Source organism: Narcine bancroftii, chromosome 7 (assembly GCF_036971445.1).
Source record: "Narcine bancroftii isolate sNarBan1 chromosome 7, sNarBan1.hap1, whole genome shotgun sequence".
NCBI lineage: Eukaryota > Metazoa > Chordata > Chondrichthyes > Torpediniformes > Narcinidae > Narcine > Narcine bancroftii.
Window position 1 is genome coordinate 35,004,857 of NC_091475.1, and position 23,422 is coordinate 35,028,278.

Below are 23,422 nucleotides of genomic sequence, written 5' to 3' on the forward strand. Positions count from 1 at the left end.
TATTAGTATCCATATCTTAGCTCTCTTTGGCTGCTACTAAAGACAATTTTCTGCCATTTTTCCACAGCAGTTAACGTTTAGATTTATGCATGTTCTCCAACATTCTGAAACACAATTCAGTTTTCACTGTAGATTGTTTCTAAATATACAACTATATCTCAGAGACAACTTCTCTTATTCAGCCCATTTCAGTTCAATTCCATCTCCATGAGCAATCCATTAATCCAGTTTCACAATCTGGATTTTGTGTCCTTAAAGTACTGATTTAATATGATCCTTTTCAGTGAACACTATTGGGAAGATACACCTACAGATACGTCCATGTGCATTTATATCATAAATGATGATGTATTGGAAAGTTTCATCCATTGTGAGAGTAATATTTCAGCAACTAATTTATAAAAATGGTCCGGGGTTCAACAAATCCACTGGCATTTTTCTAATTACCCACACTTTTATTCAATTTATGTTATTTGATGTCAAACTGACAGTTGAAATGAAAACTCAATAACTGAAAGCAAACTGGCTTGCTAAAATAATTTCTCTGCAGGGAGTTCTTGGAACTGTCCATAATCTGATTTCTCGGGAAGTTAGAAATAACCGTTTTCAATAATCGCTCCTCATACTCTTGCCATAATTCTCTAATTTCATTCAGAAATTACCCTTATATTCCCCACAAATAATAGATCAGTCATGCTACCAAATCATTGATGAATACCATGAAACATTTTATAATTATTACTTGCTTGAAAAATGCTTTAAAATGGTATGGGGAATTTGTGTAAAGTCAAAATTCTGCAAGTCATCATTCTTATCCTGGAAAGCACCTGTACCCAAATATAAAATACTTACAAACACCCAATTTTATTGCATGTAAAAATTGTTATTCTTTAGTTCAGTGGTTTTCAAACTCCCCCTCCCCCACAACCCCAAACTCACATTCCACCTTAAATAATCCCTATGCCATAAGTGCTCTGTGATTAGTAAGGTGGTATGTGAGTGGGAAGATTAAGAATCACTGCTCTAAACTCATTTGTTACGGTAATATTTTGCTTGAGAAAAATTGTCATTGGCCCATTTTCTTTGGAGTTATGAAATTGTGCCCATAATGAGTTCAATAGATACGATTTAAACAGTAGTTTTCAAACCTTTTTCTTTCCACTCACCACCTTAAGCAATCCCACAGAGCACTTAGAGCAAGGTTAAATGTGAGTTTAGGAGGGGCAATTTGAAAACCACTGCTTTAGATGAACAATTTCCCACTGCTATGGGGAGGAAAAAAAGGGTGCCCTGTAGACGCAACCTACTCAACCTTGAGTACATTAGAGCCCCTTTCCCACCTTTGTAACTCGTGCAAAAAGTCTTCGTCTAAAAAGGAGGCAGAACTGCAGAAATCTATTCTCCAATGGGAGAGGAGTTGGTGTTACCTCCTCTTTGTGGGGTGAAAAGTGCCCTGACTGATGGGAGAGTCCACTGACCAATGGGAAATGTGAAATGGAAGCACTAGCAGTACATGGAACTTGGAGATTTAAGACCATGCAATTTCACTATGTCTAATTTACAAACACTTCCATGGTAGATTATTGTGGCAGTATGATCCTCTCTGGAGCATAGAATATTTTTATTCCAATTTATTGTCTTTATACAAAATTATCCAAAAGTATATTGTGCATTGAATGCAGAGGTTTCTAGAATATAAAAAAATTCTAGCAAAGAAGGGCATGATTATTTGAAAAGCAAAAGAACAATTTGTTTTGTTCAAACAGAAGTGCAATTGACATTTCTAAGCACAACGTGTACCTAAATTAAAGTTTTAGGTTGGTGCAATATATATTTAAAAAAAGTGTCCGTGTGTCTGTTTTCTCTCCATATTTTTCTATATTTAACCAGTACATCACAAATTATTTGGCATATACAAGTGTCGAAGATCTCGCATATGTACTTGTTCCCAAGCAGATATTTAATTCTTTAATGGGACCCTCAACACCCCCACAGAATATTGACTTTTGACATTTAATCTCCTTGGAGTTCCTGTCATATAACTTTGCCATGATCAAGCAATCTTAACTTTGATCACTTCTCCTGCTCATCTCTCAATGTTTACACTCTCCTTTTTGATACTCACTTCCTTCTTTAACCACAATGTTTACAGTTGTGAGGATGGAAATTTCCCAGCACCTTCCAAACATCACAACTTATAGCTGGATAAATGGAAGATGATTGCCATGGGTTTCTGGGACTAACAGCTAATATCCTAAGCCCCAGAATAAAGTGTTTCTTTCAGAACCACATGCAGACACTGTGGGGAATCTTTGCACCCTACCCCAAGTATGATTAAGACAATCGGAACACCTAATATTTAATTTATTTAACCATTTCTAAGTGGAGGTATTAGCTCATAGTATCGCATGCAGAGACCAAATTGCTTTAAATTCATGGATTTAGGGAAGAGTGCCAATCCGAGTCCGTAGTAATTTGCCTTCATGAAATTGCTCGTTGGCTCTGCTGATAGTTAACGAGTTCCCAGGAGGAACAGTTGCAAAACATTTACTTTACAAGAGCAGGAAACAGAAGTGACCTCATTGGAATCAACATTATTCACATAGGTACCTGATATGTATTCACCTGTTAGCAGTGCTACTGCCTGCTTGAATTAGCATGGGCATCACAGCAATGAATAAACTCAGCTGAACATCCTGCATCACCAGCATTCCAAGCAGCACACTGCTATAATCCGCATCCCCTATTCAGCAAAAGGAAAATCATATCAAAAGGCATGCATGGCTCTTGAACAAAACTAACCTGCTTCATTACTCTTTTAAAATTTTATCTCACTTGGAGAGATCACCAGCACAGTACAAAATGTTATGCAAAAATAACAGAAAGACTGGACACTCTGATTGAGAAACAAGTGCATTGAAGATTTTACTTCTCTGAAGCTGGTGCAAAATAAAATATTTCCGCCAGTTAAAATAATTATTCATTCCCAAACACAGAGCCATTCTGCTTAACAAGTGCCCTAGCCATCCAATCAATTCATCAGATTAAAAATGAAAACAATAGGAAAAAAAGATATAGGATGCCAAGTCTTCTGACAATTTTAGCTGTCTGCTTAGTTCCAGAAGGATAGGCCAAGCTAAAATCCTCTTTCATTAACCAGCGATGCAAAAGATTTGTATTTCCCCAACAGTGGTGAATCCACCAACAGCCTCCACGCTGCTGCAGCCCTCACCAGAACTCTTACCATCAGGACATGTAGGGTACATCAGAGCTAGCCACAATTCTGGAGGATACACTTAAGATCCTAAAGTCAGAAGAAATATGCTGTTGGAGGATGCCCAGGCCCAAAGTGCAGTGAGGAATGACATGAACAGACTTCTCTTCCTGCTTTTGCGACAATCAGGAATATTATTGTATTTGTCTAGCTCCAGATAAACAGGAATCTGGGACTTGCTGTCTGACATTTGTATGCACATGTAATTGCTGCAAAAAGGCATGGGTGGCATAGTGATGCAGCTGGTTGAGCTGCTACCTCACAGTGCCAGAGACCTGGGTTCAATCCTGACTTCTGGAGTTGTCTGTGTAGAGTTTGCGTGTTCTCCTGTGACCACATGGGATTACTTTGGGTACTCCAGTTTGTTCCCACATCTCAAACATGTTAGTGTAAGTTAATGGTTAGTGTAAATTGTCCCTAGTGTGTAGGTGAGTGAGTAGTAGAATCCGGGGGGAGATGTTGAGAAGGTAAGGAGAATAAACAATGGAATGAATGTAGCATTAGCGCAAGTGACTGATAATCAACAGACTCTGTGCCACATCGTTAATTATAAGATGACTAAATTATATTTTATGTCCCAATTATAAATTAGCACAGAATGTAGCCAACTCCATTCCACCTCCAACTGCATTTGCAACAGTTAACACTTTGCTGCTAACCCAATCCAAAATTAATGCAATGTTAACCTTTCCCATAGAACTACATAAATCCAAAAAAGAATCCCAATGCCTCATCCTCTCTTTAATAATTCCAATCCAAAAACAGTGCTGCTGACCAATAACACTACAATCCTTTTATAAACCCCGAATCAGTCGATCTTGGTCAATTTCTCTATACTGGCAGTTCATGTATTATACAGGATGGATTTCCAGGAAGGAGAGTTCTAATGGAATTGGTGCTAAAAGGTAGCATTGAATGGTAATACTGGCAGTGCTATTGTGCTGGGAACCTGGCGTAAACCCAAGGCTACCACTAAATGTTCCTGCAGCAATGATTCACCGCACAGCTTTGTGTGGAGGGGCTGCTGTGAGGGTTGGTGGATGAATAGTGCGGCTAGGTGATGCTAAAGATGTTGAGGCACAGGGTTCACTCTGATTGACCAGGTGAGTACAGGACAAGTTTGTAACTAGGCTGGGAAGAGCTGTGAAGGCAAATGGAGAGAACAGTAGGTTCCACCAGCTTCAATAGATGATCATGAGAGAGACCATAAGGTCAGGAGCAGTCGGTAATGGAGAAGGTGCTTCCAGACCCCCAGTCTTCAGCAATACCCCACAATCACTATGTTGGCCAGGGTGCAAACCCTAGTTCCACATCTAAGTGCTAAGCATCTGCACCCTTCACCTCACCACCCCCCCCACCAAGTCCACCCAATACCATTATCACAGCAAGCCATGGGTTATCAAATGCTGCATACTGTTAGCAAGAGGCACATTTTCATGCCATGTCCCTGGCATATCAGCAGACAACAGGGAAGGAAGTAGAAGTACACACCTGTGAGTGTAGGAATTGGAGTACTCAGAATGTGGGGGAATGTTATGCAATGTACCAATATATAGCCCTGAGGATCTTCTTCCACATCCTTCTGAATGGCTTCAAAATAAACTCGATATTTTCATCCTCCCCTTTCATTACCTTCTATGTCCCCAAGCACGGCCAAAATAAATTCAAAACTTACACATACTCGTTTCCAATTCCAGGACCCCTTTCAGCAATAAATTCTCAGAGCTTCCAGATGTTACTCTACCATAACGCTATGGTATTCACCCACCGATTATCAAGCAGTTCCTGGAGTGGCAGGAAGCTGCAGTGAATTAATCTTTATTTGCCAGTTAGGTTAAACAATTAATTTTATCACTTTGTTTTTACCAGGTGGTTTTCTGTGAGTTTTTAAAATCCAAAATGGCACTGGAGAGTGAAAATGGCACCGGTGATGTTTTTGCAATGATTGGATAGCGGAAAAAACAAACATATTTTGGGATACGTGAAAATAAACTAAAAATTTACCGTCTTTCTCTCCTTTGGCACCAAGAGCAAGGAACTTGGACACTAAAGGGGTGCTTGATAGAGACAAACATGTGGAAATAAATATACTTTGCGTTGGCCTAATATTCAACAGATGTCCCCAGAGTAATCCAAATGCAATCATCAGGAATGCCATATAACTGGTACCTTGCAAAGAAATCTTCCAGACCTAAGATCAGAAAAACATAAAACAATGCCTAAAAATGTTTCAGCTACAGTAATGGCTTATCAATTGGTAATTTAATTGGCGATTGAAGTTGAGGATATGATAAAAGAGAAATGTTAAACCCAAATGTACAACGTGCACATCCTCTGAATTACAAGGCGACTTTTTCAAAGTAGAAGGGACAATCAAGTCCAAAAAGTGTACAAGGATGTGAAAGTTGCTGAAATATCATCAAGATCCTAAAGATTATGGTTAGGAGTCATCTGGTAAGTTCCTCCACCAAATCTGTTTGCTCAAGATTCCAGCATCTGCAGCTTTTGTATTTCTCTTTGTGGATTTCCTGTACTGAGTAACGCCGGGCTTTAGATGTAAGTGCCATTGTTAGCAGTTTCGAGGAAACATGAAAATGGCAATTTGACACCAGCAGAATATACCCTTCAGTCATCCACATAGACAAACTTTTTTTGGATCAAACTGATGCCTAGTTGGATTTAATTCAGCAGGAAATTCATATCAAGCCTCTTGCAATAAGCAGTGCACCAGAGACAGCTACCTACAGACATCAGCAAACTGCAACGACACCCTGAACTCAGCTAGATTGGTCACCACAACAAGATTTACATCATCTGGACTTTATGACAATTAAAGCATCCATTATTTTTTGAATTATTGGGAAATTGGTAGCAGAGTAAGGCGACATATTGCAAGATGTTCCTGGCAAATACATATACATTACAATTGTTCTACCCTCTTATATCTCTACTCTAGCACCACCAGAATTACTGGCACTGTTCTATTCCAGGTTTAAGAACTGTTCCTTTCCTCATATTATCAGACTCCAAAATGAACCTCTCATTTGTAAAAGCCAATGCCATGCACTGTTAACTGTACTTTTCTCCATACCCTGCAATTTGTCTTTGTATCACCCTACTCTTTGCTCTGACTTACACTACAGCCTGCACTCCGACTTACAACAATACCTCATCCTGTTTTATTTTGACTTGGTGAAACACTACACCTTGTACTTTAGTTCTAATATTGCACTACTTGCTATAATTGAATGTGGATCAACTTGTCCAGATAGCACGCAAAACACACCTTCTCACTGTATCTCGATAACTTGGCAATAAATAATTCAAATTAAGCATTCAAGAATAAATACAAAGATTGCTTCATTCAAACAGAAGATAATTGAATAAAAACAGTCAATACCTTTCTCAGCCTGTCAGGTGAAAACTCGAGCCCAACGACAAACAAAGTGAAGAACACTCCAAATTCACCAAGAGTCTCCACTTGCACAATAGACTGTCAAAAAAAAGTAAAAAACCAGGAACATCATGAGAAGTTGAATTAATTACTTACAAGAATATCCTCGCACCCTTCTTCATCCCACTTCCATATCCCTCGTGGTGGTTTATTCAGCTTCCCTTTGAATGCATCTTGCTATATACAAATTGAACTGCACTGTGACCCAGAAAGAATCCCATTGCCGCATCTTCTATTTAGTGATCTCAATCCAGAAATAATCCTGCTGACCAATATCATTAGAACCCTTTTCTAAACCCAAAACAAACTTTCATGGTGAATTTCCCTACAGTTTCACATTGTATACAGATCTTTGTCATCCATCTCAATTCTCTCTATTCTGTGATAAGCTTCTCCCAAATTCCCTACTGAATTTTTATGGCCCCATGTTTTAGTCTTTTAATCACAGAAACATCTTCCCTACCTTCATGGCATCCAATCCTCCCAAAATCTTTTAGCTTCATTTAAGTTTATTTTTAGGCTCTTAAAGCCGAAATGTTCACATAACTCCATTTATCCATCCATTTCCCTATATTCCTTTTGTACTGGATACTATTCAGTACAAATGATATAATAATCTCTTATATTATATTATTAATGTACGTAATTATGCCTGGAGCCATTTGTGTCACAATTTCATAATGAATGACACTGGAGCTGCAAGGTGACAACTCTACTCACAGCAATACTGTGCTGCCTCTTGGCCTCTGGTTCTGGGGAAGATGGGAGTTGTAGGTTGACAAGTTGTTCCTCAATCTAGCCTTGACTGAGGGCAGGGAACTGGAGCAAATATTCAGAAGTAAAGCAAAAGATGGAGATGAAAGGCAGAAAATTAGAAAACCAGTTGGAATGCAGCCAACGTTTGGAAAACAGATTTTTAACATGGAATCAATATGAATCTCCTGTGCTTCATGCCATATTTCTAAATTTATGTTGTCTATGGGACAGATGAACTTAAGAAGAGGCTGATGATGTTGGAAGGAAACTATTGAAGGAACTCAGCAAGTCAAGCAGCATCAGTGAGGCAGAAGGAGGCAGAAGGGTAGTAAACATTTCATCGTGAGACACTATCATGACTGAGCGAGTTGAGACCATACTTGTACGGAGGCAAGGGGAAGGGGATAGGCAGGGTTGCCTTGCAATAGGTGAAACTGAAGGCATCAATAGGCTCATTAAAGCATATTACCCTGTACACCTATTGTGACTTGGTAGGGCAGATTGTGGTAGGTTAACATTTCTAGTCAGAGGATTTTCAAAAATGGTAAAAAGTGATTAAATAGGGAGGGGTAAAGGAACAATTACAGTTGTTAGAAGGATCTTAAAATGAAGTTTGAACAAAAAAGGGACTGTTATATTGTGGAGAGCGTATCAAAAGCCCTAATATTAACTGGAATAGTCAGTGCAAATGCATAGAGGCCACAGAAGTCCTAAAATGTATACAGTTTTTATAAAAAAAAGACAGAGAGAGAGAGAGAGAGAGAGAGAGAGAGAGAGACAGAGACAGAGACAGAGAGAGAGATGTAAGTGTATTTCCTCAGATCCTACAAAGTAGATGGACAAGTCAACAAGTCACCTATAGAGGCATATGGGATGTTTTCCTTCATGTTACTAGCACAAGGCAACTCTTGCACTGGTACTACTCCTAGGACACAAAGAAAATTGGCACAATCCTCTTTCCTCCACCCATAAATCAATGTACATATTAATGAATATAATGCAACTCTCTCTTATAGTGCAAGGTTTATTTCAGAGATACAAAATTTCCTTGTCCTAAGAGAATGCAAAGGAGGAGAACTCATCATTGTACTATATTAGTAATTGTACCTTGATATAGTTTAGCCCTGAAGGACCCAACAGCACTCCACAAATTATATAACCAAACATCGTAGGAAGGCCCATCATGGTGCAAATCCAGCCACAAGGTAGCGATAATACAACAATCGAGATTATATCCTGCAAATACATCATGTTTAATACTTAGGAATTCATTAAATAAAATTATATATTTGATAGAAATATACAAATTCACCATTTGGTTTTCACAGTGATTTGTATATGCCAGGCTAATCCTGCTAGTTAAACAAAAAGTAAGAACACAAATGCTGAAGAAACTCAGCAGGTCAAACAATGTACTTTATATAGTAAAGATAAAGATACTTAACCAACATTTTGGGCTTGAGCCCTTCATCAAGGTATGACAAAATGTAGACAGGCGCCAGAACAAAAATAAGGGGCATAAGCCAAAAACGTTAGTTATATATCTTTATTTTTGCTATATAAAGTACATTGTTTGACCTGCTGAGTTTCTCCAGCATTGTGTTTTTATTCAACCACAGTGTCTGCAGACTTTCATGCTTCCAGTTAAACAAAAATCTTTCCAACAATGAATGCTTGCTGAAAATGTTCACGTGTCCTTTAAAACTCCAGGAATGGTCTCACCAGGACCGAATATAATTGCGGGAAGATATCTTTACTCTAATTCAAATCTTCTTGCACCAAAGGCCAACATATCACTTGCCTCCTGACTATCTGCTGCAGATTGGCCTTTAGTAACTTCTGCGCAAGGACACCCAGGTCCCCTTGAATATCAACATTTCCTAATCTTTCACCATTTAAAATTATTCAGTACCTCTATTTTGTCCATCAAAGTGGGTAACCTCACACTGTACTCAATCTGCCATGTTATTCCCCACTGCACATCCTCTTTGCTTCATCATTGCGAATCAAACTTGACGTTTCATGTTGCCATTGGCACCCTCACAAATCCTGGTCCTCACAAACCAGTAGCCAGCAATCCACAGCCTTGTGAGTGCCCTTCAGCCTCTGATCCTCTGCTGTGGTCATCTTCCCTGCAAGGTACTACCCCAGACTTCCCCATCTCGGCTAGGGAAGGAGGAGAGGGTGTTCTCTTGGTCTGGTGCACTATGCCAGTCCACTGATTGCACAGAGCCTGCAACCCTCATGGTCAGGACTCTAGAACATGGGCACAGACCTCAATGGTTTGGTGATGTTAAAAATAAAAGCACTACCCACTTCTATAGGCCATTTATAACTTGCATGGAGCTATTGGTATGGCTTTAGGACCCCGTAGGAGTGCCATGTCTCCATTCTCCTCAGTCTGGACCAGAACCACCATTACTTATATACAAAACAAGATCCTACAAAAGTAGAATGGGAGCAGCTGCTTGCAGATTAGTCCAAATCTGAAAAGTCAGTCATTCCAACACATCTAGTAGTGAGTATGAAAGACAAGGACAGCAGGTTTAAGGAGTCTTGGATATCAATTGTGGACGAGGGTAAGATGCAAAACAAAAAACAACACAGAAGCATACGGCATGGACAAACATTGTCGGGAGCGACCCAAGAAAACAGTCCATATTGTGATTTTATGTTACACAAATCCACGTCATCTGCAATGTCAAGAAATTAGAGTTGGAAAAAAAAAATCTTTTTTGTTTCCTTAAATTCCATGAGATCAAAATTTTATTCCATATCTCAATTTTTTTTGGGATACATGAGACATTTAAATTTGAATTTCCATAGCCTTCTCTTGTATGGATAACTAAAAATGGTTGTGATCTGAGAGGTATACAGAAAGTATAGTGTACAGGAGGACTTTTAAAAAATTAGGAGCGCACAGGAGCACAAAGTATCACTGGCAGACAAAATTATGGAAAATCCCAGAATATTAAAAAAAAATATATTGAGCCATAGGGTAACCACAAGCACTGAGGTGACCATTAAAGACTAAATGAGCAACCAGTACCTCTAGTTTCAAAACCAGTTTCTATCCAACAGCCAGACTTTTGAACCTCCCCTTGGGACATGGATCACGGACTGCTCCGAAAACACAAAAGAAATCTCGGCCCTATTGCGTCACTTTTTTGCACTAGGACTACAGTGAATGTTCATTCACCATCTTATGCATTTATTGTCTCTTTTAATTTGTTTACTTATACAGTTTTTTTTTAAACAAGTACTTGTTCAGCTGCATCAAGGATTTCATTACATATCTACATTGTACAATGTATAACAAACCAATTATCAACATCACAATTTTCCCTTGTTCTGATGAAAGGCCATTGATTTGAAACATTAATTCTGTTTTTCTCGCCATAGATGCTGCCTGACCAGTAGTTTATTTTTACTTCATGGTGCATAAAGTACTTGGTTACTGTTACTGACTAAAAACACAGTCACCTTTATAAAATGAATATCAGCTCTTGAGATTGTTGAGTCCCTTGGTTTAGTCAGTATATACTGGTTGTTCTGCGAGTCGATGAGCATGCTAAGACCCAAACTATCCTGCACTTGGTGCATAGAAGTGTTTTGTTTGTGGTCTTCCTCATCCTCTTCAACTCTGATGACAGCTTCAAAGTTTCCATGAATCTGAAAAAGCAAGATAATGAAGTGCCAGAATTTATGGGACACCAATTACCTCACCATATGGCCAACTGAGTTAACTAGTCAGCAGTGCCAGAATCAACCCAGATAAAGTAACAGAAGGAATCCCTGTTGATTTAAACACACCTGGATGTTTCTGCAACAAAAAAAATACAACTCAACCCTGTTCCGTGTAAAACAGTTATGTCATATGCAGATGATAATTGTGAAGCTTATACCCAGAGAAGAACATTTTGGGAGTTAATCATTTTTTTCTTGGGCCCAACTGAAGTTTTAATTTACACCACTCATCATAGCAGTACATCATTTTAAATTTCTGAAGCACTTTTCTTGGGTCTGAAGCAATATTGAAGTATGGTATCTGAAATAAACTTTTATGACAACTTCAGATAATAATACTTGCTCTGTACTTGCAGACTACAGTCACCTAGACTGTCTGGAGTGGAGTTCAAATGTCTCATATTCTGAATAAAAGACAGGAGTTGTTAACAAACAGTTTAAGACTCACTCCTGGAAAGAGCCAAATGTTAATACAAAACTTAAACTATTTGCATTTCCTTTCACTTCTTTTTTTTTCTGCAATGTCAACATCTATAATTGGCAGTGCCCTTATTTATTCTGGGTTTGTTTACTTGTATCTATTAATATGAAAATTTGCCTCTTATTTTTAGCATAATCTGCCTTTTCTCTTCAAAACCAAAATCATGCATATTAATTTTCAAAACAACATTTACCAGTACTCAATGAAATTGGATTCTATGCCTGATTTTGTTCACATAATTAAAGACTTCAACCTTCCCCAAGATTCTGGACCTTGCATTTGATGGTTCCCTTCTGTCACTTAGTAGAAATACAATGTGTAATCTAAGTACTGAGGTGTCCCTGAATTTTTATGATGTATGCATGGGATGTAACCAAGTCTATGAAAGCAACTCAGTTCAGAATCAGTATTTATTGTTATGAGCAAGCCATGAAATTTGGTGTTTTGCGGCAGCATCAAAATGCAAACATTCATGTTATAACCATCTTACAACATTCTATAAATTTTTAAAAAATTAAATAGTAGGGCATTGTCTTTGGTTCATTGATTATTCAGAAATCTGATGGCAGTGGGGATAAAGCTGTGCTTGTGCCATTGAGTGCTTGTCTTTAGGGTCCTGTACCTTTTCCCTGATGGTAGCAGAGTGAAGAGGGCATTGCCTGGGTGGTGGGGGTCTTTGAAGATAGAGACTGCTTTTTTAAGACACCGCCTCATGTAGATGTCCTTGATGGAGTGAAGTTTGGTGCCTGTGATGTCGCAGGCCAAGTTAACAATCTTCTGAAGTTCATTCTTGTCCTGAGAGTTGGCACCTCCATACCAGGCAGTGATGCAACACCTGTCGAAGTTTATAAGAGTTTTCGGTGACATACCGAATCTCCTTAGACACCTCACAAAGTATAGCCGTTGGCGAGCCTTCTTTGTGTTTGCATCAACGTGGCGGCTCCAGGACAGATCCTCGAAGATGTTGAATCCCAGGAATTTGGTTCCTGACTATCTCCACTACTAAGCCCTTGATAAGGACTGGGTCATATTCCCCTGACTTCCTTCTGAAGTCTACAATCATTTCTTTGGTTTTGTCAACGCTGCACCATTCAACAAGCTGATCTATCTCCTCATCTGGCCTCATTCAGGAAAATCTTTCTCGCGCCTTCATTGTTTCTGCATTATTTCCGTAACAATATGATCACAACTGTTCAGAAAACTAATTATGGCTTAACCAAGGTTCTATATGTTTAACACAAGCTGATTAGGCTTAAAATGTCAATCAGAATTCAGAGTCGTACCAGAGAAGCAGTACTACAAAGGATGGGAGAGGCAGATTTAAAACTAAGCGCAAGTGGACAAGTAGTCAAGGTGAAAGTTTTACTGGACAACAGGAAAAACAGCAGGCAACTAGGATTTATAGCTCCAATAGTCAGCTGCTACAAAAGCTAGACTGCCATTTATACTCCTTTCTCTGCTTCTAATCATTAGACCGAGATATCCAAGCAGAGTATCTGCAAGTAATAAAAAGTGGATGCTTCATCTTTAGAAGATAAGATGTAGAAGGAATGTTGAAAGACCTTTGAGAAAGCTTTTTACTTGATAACATGAATTCAATTTGTTACCAGCTATCTATACATTCCAGAATAGAAATGTTGAAGTCCTCACAAGTATGAGAATCTTATAAAGAATTAAACAAACCTGCAGTCAGCAACTCACCAGTTTGTTTTTGTCAAATACATGATCATCAATCTCCTCCTCCAAACGGTCAGCTGCCTTTCGCACATCCTCAAGAATTCCATCAAGGATTGATAAGCTTTTATTTGCATGTTGAATATTTTTGAGTGCCTCAGCTTGGTGTTTCTCTGCAGCCAACAACTCTATGTATTCTTTTTCTTCCTGTGGATTCAGAAGAGGAATGAACATACATACTTAAGATCAATATCAGAAATATTTATGCTTTCTACAAGACATCTTCAGATTACATATTTTTGCATCATTAACTATTTTCTGAACAAAAGTTATTCATCTGATTCTGAATAAACCAATACTAGAACCCAATCCATTCTTGCATTCAAATAATTGCAGATAAATTAACAGCAAGTTAGAATGCTGTAAGTCACAGCTAGAGGTCAGAAATGGGAATGAAATGTTGACTTAAAGTAGCAGGCAACAGAAAGGTTTGAATCACTCCACAGCAGGCACAATATCACTGGCTCTCCACTCAGCTCTGGATCACCTAGAAAACAGCATCTCATACATACGGCTGCTCTTCATAGACTACAGCTCAGTCTCCAACATTATCCCCTCAGTGCTGGTCAACAAGCTCCAAACTCTAGGCTTCTGCACCCCGCTCTACAAATGGATCCTCGACTTCCTTATCGAAAGACAAATTGGAAACAATTTCTCCTCACTGATGATCCACACAGGTGCGCTTCAAGGATTCATGCTTAGGCCACTGCTCTACTAATTCAACACCCATGACTGTGTGGCTAGGCACAATTTAAATGCTACCTACAAATTTGCCGATGGCACCATGGTTGTTGTCAGAATAACTGGCAGCAATGAGGAAGTGTACAGGAGGGAGATAGATTCGCTCGTTGAGTGGTATCACACAACAACCTTGCACTCAACGTTATCAAAATCAAAGAGATGATTATGGACCAGGAAGAAATTAGGAGAACATGAACCAGTCCTCATCAAACTTTCTTGTCCTGAGCATTGGCACCTCCGTACCAGTGATGCAACCAGCCAGAATCCTCTCCATGGTACACTTGTAGAGGTTTTCAAGAGTCTTCGGTGACATGCTGAATCTCCTCAAATTCCTCACAGTGTAGCCACTGGTGAGCCTTATGAGTGCATCAACATGGAGGCTTCAGGACTCATCCTTGGAGTTCCATCGGGAAAAAGGTTCAGGAGCCTGAAGGCAAGCACTCGACGGCACAAGGACAGCTTCTGCCCCTCTGTTATCAGATTCCTGAATGAACAATGAACCACAAACACTGCTCTACTTTGACTTTTTCTTGCACCATTTTTATTTATTTTGTAAAGTGAATGTTTGCACCGTGATGCAGCCGCAAAACAACAAATATCGTGATAAGTTCATGACAATAAATTCAGATTTTGAGGTTGAATGCAGGTGCTTCCCCAACTAGTCATGCAACTACATAGAGGAGACCACATTGTGAACATTGAATACAAAACACTTGATCAGGAACAATGAAAGTGAATCACTGCTTCACCTGGAAAAGCGTGTTTGGCTGCCAGGATGGTGGGAAGGGATGAGGAGAAAGGAGTCGCATTGGAATGTGCTGCAAGACAGAGCAATTGGTGCATGCAGAAGACCAGAGAGTCACAAACGGTTTTGAAATACTAAAGGAAGAAAGGCATGTGTTTGGTGGGATCTTGTTGGAAATAGTGGAAACAAAAAAATCCAATAAAAGAGGCAATGGAAGATAGGATGAGGTGTGAGAACAGAAGTGCAGGAAATAAGTGAGAAATGGTCAAGTACTATACCGATCAAGATAGAGAGAAAGGAATAGTTCAGAAAAACATCTCAGACCGGAGTATATACCTTGCAAATGTAGACGGCCCAGTTAGTGCAACGCTGTTACAGCACCAGCGACTAGAGTTCAAACCTGGCACCGTCTGTAAGGAGTTTGCATGTTCTCTTCACATCTACGTGGGTTTCACCTGGGTGCTCCAGTTTCCTCCCACCTTTCATAATATATGGAGGTTGAAGGTTACCGGTAATTGGGGTTTTTCAGCAGCATGGGGTTAGAAAGGGCAGTTACCGTGCTGCATGTATAAATGTTTTAAAATCATTTAAATTTAAAGAAACCGAGGAATTGGGAGAATGGAGTAGAGTTCACACAAGAAGCAGGGCAGCTGGAAGAATGGTGAGAGATAGTAGCTGTATATACCTCTTATTTTGCACTACCAATAAATGGTAATTCTGCCTTGCCTGCAGGAAAAAGAATCTCAGGGTTGTATGTGATGTCATGTATGTCCACTGACAATAAATCTGAAATCTGAACAGTCTAATGGTGCAAGAGAAAGCGCATCAAGAGAGGGAGCAAGTTAACAAGCAGCATCAAGCAAAAAAAAAGCATCAAAACAGTAAGAGAACTGGAATGCAAGCGAACAAACTATATACACACAGCAGTTGATGCACAGTGTGCTGGAAATCTAGAAAAAGCAAGCATCAGAATCAACAATGTGAATCAAAATCCATGGAAGTAAATACAGATATGATAAATATATTGAGGAACAAGGGAGTGTGCGATATGAGGGAGAACTCTGTTAATACTGAGGTCAAACTACACTCCAGCAATTTCTACGTCAGATTTCAAGAATGCAGAGATTTGTTTTCATAAATAGAAAATGAAATCTGCTCAAAAACCAGAGACAGTGATGGATAAAACAAAGTAAAAGCAAAGCAATCTCACTCCAGAATTATTATATTCAATGGTAAAAAGTCTATATAAAAACAAAGAAATGGCAAGATGAAGAGAGATCACAAGGAAGAATATGCAGAAACATAGAATGTTCGTTGATTCCTAAATGTGAAACTGCAGAGCATTGCAATATTCTTGTTGTAGTGTGTCAAGTTTGGTCAACAATAATGATAACCAGCAACCTATTCAGTCACACGAAAAAAAGTCAGCATGTTATTACCAGCGGTAAGACTTCATATTGCAAGAAGTGGGGAAATTCAATGAGAGGAACTTGAAGCTGCATCTGAGAAGATTTCAGCAAAATTTAAGGGCAGAAGGAAAGCAGTGAAGCAGATGATAATCCTGGTGGGCAAAGGACACAGAGGAATAACAACAATCAAATGGCAAGCCATTTCTTTTATGAGAAACAGAGGGGTTAGGACACGTTAAATGATTAAATAGTCACCGAGTAGAATGTAGCAAGATATTACATAACAAAGATATGAAGGTTGGTTTATTGTTCCACAAGAAGAATTTCTATGATGGAATACACAAGAACAGCAGAAGTAGGAACTGGAGTTGGAGGGGATGTTGAGCACGTCCCAGCGTCGAGGCATGGATTTTAACACGATCCTTTGTGGCTGTTTCAGTTCCACAGCTAACATCACTGCTTTAACCTTCATCTCCCCACCCCATCACATGATGTCCAGCTGTAAAAAAAAAGGTTAATCACAAAAAGAGGATTGTCATTTAAAGAAAAAAGACTGACCTTTATAGCAGCTTCTCTTAAGGCTTCAAGACGTTGCTTGCTGCTTTCTTTCATGTTTACCACATCTTTATAGTCCCCCTGAAGAACCCTTTCAAGCCCATGGACTGCCTGAAATACTGATTTCTCACTTTCATTCAACTCTTTCTGGAAAGTCTCGAAGGTGTGAATCTGGAAGATCTTTTCTTCCACAGACAATCTGGTGTTCTTCTCTACTGCTTCGATTGCTTTCTTCAGTTTGTTGAGTACTATATTCTTCTGCTGAAGCATTCCAGACAATCTCTTGCAATTATCCATGATCCACAATATCCCTTTAGTGATTGCAGCCCCTCTCCCTCTGTGCAGTTTGATTATATGTTTGGCCATTTCCACATGTTCTGCAGTCTGCACTGAACCACAGTAAGCCAATGCAAACACAATCCAGACAACTCCACATTTAATTCGCTTCATTTTGTGTCATTATACTCACAGCTACAGAGCCACTGGCTGGAAAACCCAATTTCTAGTCATTTACATTCCTAAAAAGAAATAGATTGAAAAATTAAAACAACTTAAACCACTTCAAAACACATAGGGCTATTTGTAAGCAATGCAAAGCTTTACAATTTTATAATTGATCAACTATTAAAATTGTAACTATTGAAAGACATTACTAATCAGACAATAGACAGCATATAGGAAAGCCTTTTGGCTTACTGCATACAGCTGTCCAACAGAGATGTTTCTTTCACCAATATTTCTGGAAACAAATTTCCACTGCTGAATCTTGTATTTAAATCTTAATCTGGAATCTGAGATGCTTACAGTAAAATTCTTTACACGTCAAAGTCCAAATTTCTACAACAAAATAAAGCCACCAGAGGGATTCAGCAGGTCAGACAGCATCTTTGTTAGTAGAGGAATGGTCAACTTTTCTGCATCAGGACCAACAGGGTGAAGGGATCCTTTCACAATTTATGGATGTGGAGTTAACACAGAAATGTGATTCTATGGTAAACAATCACCAATGGTCTTACAGAGCAAGTGCGAGTGATCAAATGGCATCAATCCTGTTGCTTACTAGTATTTCTGTCAGGCCCGATTTTCCCCTCTCCTCCCCCTCTTCCCTCCCTCCCCCTCATCCCTCCCTCCCCCTCATCCCTCCCTCCCCCTCATCCCTCCCTCCCCCTCATCCCTCCCTCCCCCTCATCCCTCCCTCCCCCTCATCCCTCCCTCCCCTCATCCCTCCCTCCCCTCATCCCTCCCTCCCATCCCTCCCTCCCTCCCCTCATCCCTCCCTCCCTCCCCTCATCCCTCCCTCCCCTCCCCCTCATCCCTCCCTCCCCTCCCCCTCATCCCTCCCTTCACCTCGCCCCCCTCCGCCTCGCTCCTCCCACCCTATTCCTCCCCCTCATCCCTCCCTCCCCCTCATCCCTCCCTTCACCTCGCCCCCCTCCGCCTCGCTCCTCCCACCCTATTCCTCCCCATCTTCCCTCCACCTCTCCTCCCTCTTCTTCCTCCTCCCTCCACCTCCCCTCCCTTCTACTCCTTCCATCTCAAAGAGCTCAGCAAGTCCCCCGACCCCCCCACCCCACCGCCCGCGACCCCTACTCCAACGTCTGCAGTCCCACGCCGACAGCTCACCGCTCAGTGCAGCCGAGGAAACGCAGCCTCGTACCTGGAATCAGACCAGCAGGAACTGTGATAAGGCCGGGTCTCGGTGACTGGATTCAGACGGAACACGTCACGCTGCACCGACCAACCAATCGCCGCCCAGCGAGTCCGAGCCGAGCGCGACTTCCGCCCAATCGACAAGGAGGAGCGACGGTGACGTCACTGGACAACCTGGCAACCAACGCGGGCTCAGAGGGAATTATGAATGGAAGGTTCCTGGGTGCCGCCGGTTCGTGCTGAGGCTGGTCATCGGAGAGTAGAAAAGATAGGGAAGGCGGAGTAAGGTACAGTCTGTGCAAGACCCATCTTCGATAAGACATGGAGACTGCGAATGCTAGAATCTGAAGCCAAGCATCGACGTTTCCAACCAAAATCTTCATCAGGACTAAGGAAATGTCAAGAGGACAGAGTGGGAGAACTGCTGCACGAAATTGGCCAACCAGACAGAGGCTGGCCATGAGGGACAGGGGAGGACTGACAGATCCAAAGGGAGAAAGATGGGGCCAGAAGGAAATGAAACACACAGGGTGGAGTGAGTGATTAGAAGACCGTGCTTGAATCAGATAAATAGAGAAGATGAGAATGGTGGTATCAAGAGACACCAGATAGAACCAGAGGGAGGGATGGAGAGAATGGAAGAATTTAGTGAAGAGATGGGGGGATTGAACCAAAGGGATGGGAATGGGTTGGTGGCTGGGTGGGAAGGGGGTAAAAGAGGGAACAGGAACTATATAAGGGGTACAGAAGAAGAAGAGAGGAGACTCATCATCTGAAATTAGAAAATTCTATGTTCATAGCATTGTGGACTGTGCAGTGCAGGTGGAATATAAGGTGTGTTCCTCTAGTTTGTGTTGAGCCTTGCTCTGGCTGTGGAAAAGGCACAGTACAGTCAGGTGCTTTCTTCACTTCGTTGCCTGATCCATATCCTGCTATACTCTGTAATGAATGCGTGGGCCCTGCCTGATAGGTCACAGAGTTATACAGCACTGAAACAGGCCCTTTGCTCAGCTAAGAGGTCTATCTGGAAAAGCACAAAATCTGTAGATACTGGAATCTTGAGCAAACAATGAGAAGCTGGAGAACTCGATGTGTCAGGCAGCATTCAGGTGAAAATGGTCAGAGAACCATGTTTCAGTTAGGAAACCTTTATCAAGATTTTATCATTGTCTATTTTTGGCCTGCTGAGTTCTTCCAGCTTCTCACATGCCTACCCAAACTAGACCCATTTGCCTGCGTTTGGCCCATGTCCCTCTAACCTTTCCTATCCATGTACTGGTCTAAATGCCTTTTAAACTTTGCACTTATACCTGCCTCTACCGCTTTGTCTGGCAGCTCATTCCATGTACTCTATGAGGAAAAAGTCCCTCAGGCCTGTTTTAAATCTTTCCCGTCACCTTAAACCTGTTACTTCTAGTTTTAGACTCCCCACCCCTGGAAATAAGACTGTGACCATACACCTTATCCATGCCCCTCATGATTTTATAAATTTTCACTGTGCAGCATTTCATACATTTTGTAGGAACTGGTCCAACAATTATTTTGACAGCACACACACACCCTTCTAGCTGCTTTTCAAACTTAAGAACATAGGAGCAGGAGTCAGGCATCTGGCCTTTCAAGTCTGGTCTGCTATTCAATGATCATGGCTGAATTGGCATTGGACTCAGCTTTAATTACCTGCTTGTTCACCATAACCCTTAATTCCCCTTCTATGCAAAAATCTGTGTGTCTGGAATGCATTCAACAAGACAGCCTCTACTCCTTCCTTAGGCAGGGAATTCCACAGATTCACTACTCTCTGGGAGCAGCAGTTCCTCCTGTCCTAAATATTCTCTTGCAAATCTTAAGGCTACATTTCATTGTTCTAGTTGGTCAAGTTATGGATGGGAACCTGACAGAAGCTCCTTGTGAAGTGGACACTGCAGCTTGGGGCTCTTACAGCCACAAAAACTTGCCTCACTTGCCAGGTCATCTTATTTACCAAGGGGAACCAAATGAACAACTGCTGGAGAATCAGAGAGTTCTTTTGAAATACCAAAAGTGGGGTGGTCAGCGGGGAAAGAGCTAGGATAAGGCGCCAGAGAATTTGTATAGGGATAAACATAGAAGGATTGTTGTTCATGGAAAATGGGTTGTAGGATCAGAAAAGTAGTGGGAGAAATACCTCTCAAATTATCCCCCCAACTCAACACCAAGGGAGCGGAACAGGTGTGTAGAATGATGCATGCCAAAGTTTACTCCCCACCAGTTGAGGTATATTTTGATTATATGTTTGTAAGAGTGAAAGAGAACATATCTTCTTTTGGAGGCAAGAGGGAGACAGTGGCCAAAAATTGCAGCAGGATTGCAATTAATTGGACAGGTGGGCAGAGGAATAGTTGATAGAATTTCAAAGTTCAGATTTATTGTCAGACCACATACATGACATCACATACAACCCTGAGTTTCTTTTTCCTGCAGGCCAAGCAGAATTTCTACTGATTGGTAGTGCAAATAAAACAGTACTCAAGAAAAGATGTGCTTATAAAAGAGAGAAAAGTAAACAAGAAGGCAGTGCAAACAAACTGTGCAATTCAGAAAATAAATATTCAGTAATAGATAATGTGCACAAGTAAGAGTCCTTAAATGAGTTTCTGATTGAATTTGTTGTTGAGTCTGATGATGGAGGGGTGACAACTGTTCCTGAACCTGGTGGTGCAAGTCTTATGGCACCTCCATAGAACCTCTGTCCTGATGGTACCAGCAAGAACAGAGCCTGTCCTGTGTGGTGTGGATCCTTGATGATTGCTGCGGCTCTCTGACAGCAATGTTCCTTGTAGATTTTCTCGATGGCGGGAGAATTTTGCCTGTGTTGTATTGGACTGTGTCCACTACCTTTTGCAGGCTTTCTGCTCAGAGATATTGGTGCCCCTAAACCAGGCCATGATGCAGCCGGTCAGCATGCTTTCAACTGTACATCTGTAGAAGTTTGCCAAAGTTTTCGATGACCTTCACAAACTCCTGTGGAAGTAGAGGCCCGGAAGTGCTTTCTTCACATTTGTGTGTTAGATCCAGGAAAGGTCGTCTGAAATAGTGACTCCCCAGAATTTAAATTTACTCATCCTCTCTACCTCTGATTTCCCCCAGAGGTCACTAGATCGTACACCTCTGGTTTTTCCTCAAGTCCACAATCAGCTCTTTGGTTTTGGTGACGTTGAGTATGAGGTTGTTGTTGGTGCACCATTCAGCCAAGTTTTCAATTTCCCTCCTGTATGCTGACTCATCGCCCCTTTTTTCTACAACCCACTGATGTTGTATCATCAGTGAATTTAATACAGAGAAATGTGAGGTGTTGCATTTTGGAAAGTCTAATGTGGGAAGTACCTACACAGTGGGGAGTGTTGTGGAGCAGAGTGATCTCAGACTACAGCTACATGGTACCTTAACAGTGGCATCACCAGGAAGATAAGGTGCTCAAAAAGGCTTTCAGTACATTGGCCTGCATCAGTGTATCAAGTACAGAAGTGGAAGTTGTACAAGATGTTGGTGTGGCCGTATTTGGGCTGTTGTGTTCAGTTTTGGTCATTGGGCTCTAGGAAAGATTTTTATCAAGCAGGAGAGGATGCATCCCTTTTACAATAGATAACCTTTCCTTTAGAGAATGGGAGAAAAAAGGGATCAAAAGAATAGAAAATTACTTTTCGGGAAATAAATTATTATCCTTTGAACAAATGAAGGATAAATATAATATAACTCATGATACAATGTTGGCATACTACCAACTGAAATCCTACTTGAAGGACAAATTGGGAAGCAGTCTGAGGTTACCAGAGGGAAGTAATTTTGAATATGTGATTACAGACACAATGATAATCAAAAAATTTGTAACAAACATGTATATTAAACTGCAAGAAAAGGAGAATGAGGAAACAAATGGTAAAACTAAACAAAAATGAGAACAAAATCTAAACATAAAGATAAAGAAGGAAACATGGGAGAAGTTATGCTCAGGAACTATGAGAAATACAATAAATACGAGGTTACGTATGATACAATATAACTGGATACACAGGCTATATATTACACCTCAAAAGTTAAATAAATGGGACCCAACAGTATCTGACAGATGTTTTCGCTATAAAAAGGAAATGGGAACAACAATTCATGCAATTTGGACATGTGAGAAAGTGAAAAAATTTTGGGAAGATCTAAACCAGATATTAAATAAAATCACAAAAAGCAATATACCAAAAAACCCAGAGATCTTCCTCCTAAGTATCATAAAAAACAAAGAATTTGGACTTGATTTGGATGGTGCACAAAAAAGATTTGTTATGATAGCCCTAGCTGTAGCAAAAAAATGTATTATGTCAGCCTGGAAATTAGGAGATAACTTGAGAATACAACAATAGTATATAGAAATGAATAAATGTATTCCATTAGAAAAAATAACATATAATTTAAGAAATAACATTACAATATTTGAACAAATATGGGAGCCATACATGAAACATAATAGAGAAAACCTACCGGGGACATCTACCACCTAAAATGACAGAAGGGGAAGAGAATGAAAAGAACTGACTCAGTGGAATTTCTTGTTTATTTTTATTGAGTGACAACATTGTTTGATGGGTTTAATGTATCTTATTTTCTGAACTTTAAATAAATGGGAGGGGAGGTAGGGAGGGAGGGAGGGGAGGTAGGGAGGGAGGGAGGGGAGGAGGGAAGGGGGGTAGAAAACGACACTGTATATATTCAAGAAGGAAAATGTATGTATCTTGATCAATATGGTTTATAGTGTGAAAAATTTTTTAAAAATTAAAAAAACAGGAGAGGATGCAGAAAAGATTTACAAAGGTGTTGGCTGGACTCATAGGCTGATCAAGCTAGA

General features: G+C 40.4%; 2 protein-coding genes across 8 annotated transcripts in view; one reads left to right on the top strand and one right to left on the bottom strand.

Moving 5' to 3' along the window:
- LOC138738742 (uncharacterized) overlaps nt 1–23,422 on the top strand; it is a 44,932-nt gene that overhangs the window by 13,340 nt on the left and 8,170 nt on the right. Inside the window, exon 1 of one of the 2 annotated variants that reach the window (XM_069889569.1) lies at nt 18,748–18,833. The exons of the other annotated variant lie outside the window; for it this stretch is intronic. The gene's annotated coding sequence lies outside the window, so the exon portion shown is untranslated. Of the gene's footprint in view, nt 1–18,747; nt 18,834–23,422 lie in introns of those variants that run through there. 2 annotated transcript variants of the gene reach the window in all.
- The window catches only part of tmco3 (transmembrane and coiled-coil domains 3), a 39,603-nt gene that overhangs the window by 10,911 nt on the left and 5,270 nt on the right, over nt 1–23,422 (bottom strand). For 2 of the 6 annotated variants that reach the window (XM_069889553.1, XM_069889550.1), the window contains exons 1-8: nt 18,520–18,625; nt 16,900–17,414; nt 13,414–13,593; nt 10,968–11,156; nt 8,592–8,720; nt 6,675–6,767; nt 5,279–5,465; nt 2,626–2,743 (exon numbers count right to left, since the gene is read on the bottom strand). In XM_069889553.1, coding sequence (XP_069745654.1) covers nt 2,626–2,743; nt 5,279–5,465; nt 6,675–6,767; nt 8,592–8,720; nt 10,968–11,156; nt 13,414–13,593; nt 16,900–17,346 — 1,343 coding nt within the window. In that variant the 5' untranslated portion in view covers nt 17,347–17,414; nt 18,520–18,625. Of the gene's footprint in view, nt 1–2,625; nt 2,744–5,278; nt 5,466–6,674; nt 6,768–8,591; nt 8,721–10,967; nt 11,157–13,413; nt 13,594–16,899; nt 17,415–18,519; nt 18,639–23,422 lie in introns of those variants that run through there. The other 4 variants (XM_069889551.1, XM_069889552.1, XM_069889555.1 and 1 more) reach the window with 4 other exon arrangements.